Genomic DNA, 6,000 nt, shown 5'->3' on the forward strand with positions numbered 1-6,000 from the left:
TAATCTAGAAATGATTTAAAGCATACAGGAGGATGTCCCTAGGGTATATGCAAATATTACATCATTTTATATCAGGGACATGGGCATGCACAGTTCCTGGTATCCACAAGGGGTCCTGGAACTAATCCCCCACACATACTGAGGACTGACAATCTGATGTGGGTGTTTAACCCATCTGTTTATATAATTATTTGACACTAATGTTGACTGAGTGCTATTTATTTATTTATTTTGCCAGTGTACCCATCAGTGGAACCAGGATGGTTAAAGGCAACTTATGAAGGCAAAACGGGACTAGTTCCAGAAAATTATGTTGTCTTCCTCTAATACTATTTAGTGGATGGCAGTATCTTCATGGTATCCATGGTAACGAATAAATGCTATGATTTTATCTGACACAGATACACGGGGATCAGCCCACTAAGTGAAAACAGTCAATTCCTATCAAGTTCTTCACCAGCAGACTATGTAGCTCCTTATTAATGGAAAAAAAGATTTAAATTGTTGGCCATTCTTTTTTGGTTGGTTTCTTGTTTTAAAATATCTTACTTCTGAAAAATGTGTTTTTGGATAATATGTAACTCTCCCCAATGTCTCTTCCATAGCAATTGTAGAGTTTCAAATACTGTGTTAAATACTATATCCCAGAAATTTGGAAACCAGAAATCTGCTATATGGATTTTGAGATCTGTCCTTTACTGCCTGGCATTCTCTGAGGATCTCTGAAATTGTTACTTAAAAATGTAATTTAAATTGTTCATTTATTGTTTTTTTTTCTTAGAAATATACTGCTTTTATATATGATTGTTTTGCTGGTCCTAAACATTTCAAGGATGGAAGTCTTTGTTTTAATATAACTTTATTTGTTTTCCAAGTAGATGATAATATTCAAAAGCAATAATGTATATGATATCTATAAAGGAAGCAAAATTAAGTTATACACTGATTCCACTGTAAACAATCTGTCCGGAATTCCAGACACCTTCCGTGGGTTTAGCACAGGGATCAGCAAACATTTTCTGTAAAGGCCTGGTAGCAAATATTTTTGTGGTGGGTTAAATTTGGCTTATGGGTTATAGTTTGCTGACCCCTAGTTTAGAGGGTGTGTAAAACTATCTTCATAACTTTGAGATTTTTATAACATTTTACATTAAAATATACTGATAAATTATATGCACATATTTTCTACCAGTAGCATTATAGTGGCATCATAGAAGAACATTTACCAATAATGGGAAAACTCTAAAACTACAGTATCAAGGCATACAACTTGAATTCCACTTGGAAGATTGTAAAGTGTCAAAGTATTTTAATGATAATTTAATTTGGGCTTTTGAAATGTTCCTCTACAAACGAAAAAGATGTTTAAAAACGTTACAAGGGAAGCTATGCCTTCTGAAGTCTATCCTTAGTTGAAACAGAGAATAAACACAAAGGTACAAGATCCTTAAATTATTTTGAACCACAGAGGTTGAAATTGTTTTGTGATCTTTAGCAGAAATAAAATCTGTACATGATTTTTTTTTAATGCCTTTTAGTTTACAGTCTTTATTAGCAATTTCAGTGAATTTGTAGAGCATGGTAATAGGTATTTACTGTCCACTTATATATATCAGCATCTGGTCATGCACAAAGCATTAATTCTATATTTCTATTTCAATAATTCTAATATATTATTTCTATAAATATAATATCTATATGTGGCAAAGAGCCTTTCTTCTCAAGATCCTGAAAAGCTGGTTACCTGCCCTTCGAGTGCCACAGTCCTGACCCGCTTGTTCTTGACATCTTACATATTACTTCAGAGTTCCCCACTGTGCAGACTCTCAGGTATTAACTGTAAAAAACTCTTTACATGCTATTATAATCGGTAATCCCTATCTCTTCTACTTTAAATTAATAATGTTTCTAGAATTAATACGTTAAATACACATATACACACACAACTATGCCTCAGAAAAGTTAGGCTTTTACAAATAAAAAGAATAAGATTAGAATTAACAAGTAGAGAGAATAACGGTAGGCAGAGTCAGAATCAGGAATAAATATCAGTGAATCAAAAGGATGAAAAATATTATGTAATAAAAATTAGCAATGTAATGTAAACATTTGATAAAAGATTATATTTTTCTTTTATCTCTTACTGTTGACCTCTGTACACTGTAATAAGGTGTGTTGCTGGATCTTCCTGGTCTAGGTCCTTGGTGACCTTAGTAGTAATAACAGCATCGCTGACACCCTAATTGCCTTCCGCTGGAACAGAAGGTAGTTTTCCAATGTACCAGTCCCTTAGTCTATATAGCATCCTTGGTTTAAGCACGCTTGCCATCATCTGGTATCCTCCTAGACTAGAATCTCTTAAAGCAAATTGGTTTTCTTTCAAAGACCAACTTGACTCCAAAGAGAGATTCAGAATCCTACTTCTCCTGCTGCTGCATAAAGAAATCTCAACCTTCGTTTTATTTGAACACAGACCAAAGTGTTCCTGCTTCTGAGTTGTCTGTAAGCTAATTCTGCGGATGTTCCATTCATATTTAAAGCTTTTTTACTGCATGGGACGTGGATATGAAGCCTAACTCTTGTATCTGATGGCAAGGCATATGTTGCAGCCACAGTACTGGCTATGGTCCCTTTGCTGAAACAAGCTACAGAAGCACTGATTCAAGTTGTGCTTGTGCTTGAAGTTTTAATCTTCTAGATTTGTGAGGATGGCTCTTTTTCCTTCATAATGGATTACATGTGTAAGCAAGTCATGGCCATATACTGGAGACGGGCTAAAGCTGCTTTTCCCTTAAAGTAAGTTTCCTGCAGATAAGGTATTTATGAGCATTGAGAAAGTCAGGACATGTACTCTAACTCACACAGAATGTTAATTCCACAGGAAGGCAATGCCAGACATTGAAAGAGGATCACATTCATCTTCTAATAGTAGTTCAATAACAAAACCTTAGCTTTTCAGGAACAATGTGAAGATACATTAGAATTGCCACATCCATACCTTCAAAACACGCAACCTGTGCACCCTAATAACTGCTTACGGTATAATCAGTATGACGATGAGATTGAGGGGGTCTAAATTTAAGTTCATTATCTCCTGTGTTATGTGAAAATATCCCTCAGTACAAAACATTTGTGTATTTCACAGATGACTCTTTTGTTTTGCCGTAATGCTACCAAGTTTATGGAAACTAGTCAACTGAAGGATTTTTCTGTAGTGTTATGTGTAAATGTCTGAACAGTAAAATCATCTTTGTATTCCTGTAACATTCCTGAAGTATGAGGAAGTGGGTTTCTCCTTGTTTGATGTAAGTGGTTTTGCTTATTGCATGAGTTCCCTGTGCTTTGTAACTTGCATGAACACAACCAGGTTTCTCAACAATGATTTGTCTGCTGACTCTTTTCAGAGATAGTGGAGGAAAAAAAATGTATCTTAAAACCCCAAATTATCTAGGTTTCCAAGTAGGAAAAGAAAAGATACATATGACTTTTGTTATTATTCTATGATAATTAGCTTTATATAATGTGGCATCCTTCATAAAAATTCACTGTGTTGTGAGGCAAACAGATTTCTTACTATCACCTGGTGTACCCTGCTCACCTTCTCACTCCTAGCACCATTCTTCTGGTCTGTGTCAAAAAGGGTATCATTCATGCGGTTTTGGTTTAGAAGAGTCCCTCAGAGCTTTGCCTCAAGCAATTTCAAATTGCAATAATACCTTAAATTATGTATTCAGGATGCCTTCTTTAGCATTTAGAACCCCAACTAGACTTTGACTAAAGTCAGAGGCAGACCAATTTAGGGAACAGATTTTGTTCTTTGGCTTTATGATACATTTGTAATTCACAGCTGTTAGCATGACCTCACATCACTGCGTAGGACCCCGAAATCACATCTCCTGGTCAGGTCACGAAAAAGAACAGAGGCTTGACTATTGTCCAGAAGTTACTTTCCCCTTGACTAAAGGTTTCCCCTTAGGGTAGACATTGCTATTTAACTTTGCCTGCTACCCTTTTTTGTTACCTTCCAAAATCAAGACACTTTTAAGAAACAAAGAAAGTTTTCTGAACATTCTGTGTCCTGCCTGTCTCCTGTTGATTCACAAATGTAATATCGAGTATTCATCAACTAGTCTTAATTTCCTGAACACATTCACTGTGTCCCTCATTGTCACCATTATCCCCCTGCTTCAAAATGTGCCGATTCCACTTGGTAATAACCTTGGGAAAACTCAGGTTTATGAATGATGTGGACTTTTAGAGGATCAAATCAATAAATTGGATTTTTTATTTTTTGAGAGCAGCTGCACTCACTGTTTTAAATAAAGAGTCTCACATAAGAATGTTGACAACATTCACAGTAAGCCATTGGCAGAAAATTGATCTGCATGTCCTAGACCAATGGTTAGAAGGTGTCTGTGGTTTAGGGAGCCCAGCCCATCATTCCTTTTCCCCTTGGCACTCATGAGAGACATGCCAAGTTCAGTGTGAATTTCTCTTGGTGCTCTATGGAGAAATGGAGTCTGTGTGCTTACTGAGGAGTCCCAAAGGCAGAGACCATTTTCATTTATTGCCGTCATAAATATTCTCCACCATTCAAGATGCCTGTTTATAGGGCTATTTGGGAAACTAAAGTGTTGGAGGAGACGGGGGCTGAAGGTGTCAAAACCTCTTTAGTAGGATAACCACTTTCTCCCCTTTGGAACATCTGCCATCTTTCACGAGTGTTTCCCATGGTGTTTTTGCATCCAGAGTTGACAGCAACTCAATTTTGCCTTGAATTTACTCAGTCTTATAAATTAAAAATGTGCATTTTATATAAAGATGCATTTTATATAAAAATGCACACTTTTAAGCTCTATATGGCAGCATATACATATATGTATATAAAATGCACACTTTTAATCTCTATATGGCAGCATTTTTGAGGTTTTATATCTGCCAGTGTACCCTCAACTGCCTCCTTTTTGCAGAGAATGATCCCCACAAGAACTGGTCTAAGAACACTGTCTGCACATGATTTATGCTTAAAATCCAAGATACCACCACATATCAAAGGTTGGGATTTTCAGAGTCCTTCTTGATTTCTGAGCTGAAACCTTAACAAATAGGGAATTTGGCAGGGAAGACACCTGGGTTTTTAATTCAGAACCCTATTTATATACTGTTAAAATTTGAGGTACTGTAGTTTATATAAAAGTTGGATATTTAGATATTATATTTCAGTACTAGGAGCTTCTTTGCAGTCATTAACATGACAAATTAAGTAATAAATATAAAAATGATTGTCCATAAATTATCATTGAATTTTTTGTTTATTTTGTAGTGTTTCTGTATTTATCTGCACTTTGTGTATATATACACACATACACATGCCAACATGTAAATAACCTCATGTTTATTCCTAAATTGCCACAATATTTTTAATGTATGGTTACACTGTGTTTTAAATTACTTTAAAAATAAACTTTGTAAGCAGATTTTAATTTAGTCTTTGTACTTGAAGACCCACTGTGTTGGAGGGCAATTGTCTTGGCTTCACGTAGAGAAAAAACAAGGTTTCTGGTACTGTGAGTGATCACTTTGGTATGGCTAAATCGTAACAGAATTTGGTGACCTTCTCCTCACAAATTGGTATTCTGCAAGCTTTGGAAAATGTTAATGTTGATAACCTATTAATAATGCAGGTATCCACAGAGGGGAGAGGGAAATGGGCCATATGCAAAATACTAAATATAACAAGCATACAGGCTTACCTGAAAATATATATGTTTATAAAAGTTTCCAAGTGTACTATGAAAGACATATCAGCGTACAAATATCTCCTGTCCATTTTTATTAGTTTTATGACCCTCTTGGTCACGACTTGACTTCTAGGTAAAACTTTGCTTTGCTGCATCAAAAAAAGATAATCGTGTATTTCTTTTGCATTGCTCTATAGATTATTAGAGTGCAGCAAATCACCTTGCCAAAACTAAGCTTCACAGGTTGACCATTGGACAA

The 6,000-nt window shown here is 35.6% G+C and overlaps 1 protein-coding gene across 2 annotated transcripts in view; it reads left to right on the top strand.

Annotated features, from left to right (window-relative positions):
- The window catches only part of ARHGAP42 (Rho GTPase activating protein 42), a 315,580-nt gene extending 310,100 nt beyond the window's left edge, over positions 1–5,480 (top strand). For both annotated transcript variants that reach the window (XM_054438876.2, XM_063671373.1), the window contains one exon: positions 239–5,480. In XM_054438876.2, coding sequence (XP_054294851.1) covers positions 239–327 — 89 coding nt within the window. In that variant the 3' untranslated portion in view covers positions 328–5,480. The remainder of the gene's footprint in view (positions 1–238) is intronic.
- Positions 5,481–6,000: the final 520 nt, after the last annotated feature.

The sequence above is a fragment of the Pongo pygmaeus genome, chromosome 9 (assembly GCF_028885625.2).
Source record: "Pongo pygmaeus isolate AG05252 chromosome 9, NHGRI_mPonPyg2-v2.0_pri, whole genome shotgun sequence".
Lineage (NCBI taxonomy): Eukaryota > Metazoa > Chordata > Mammalia > Primates > Hominidae > Pongo > Pongo pygmaeus.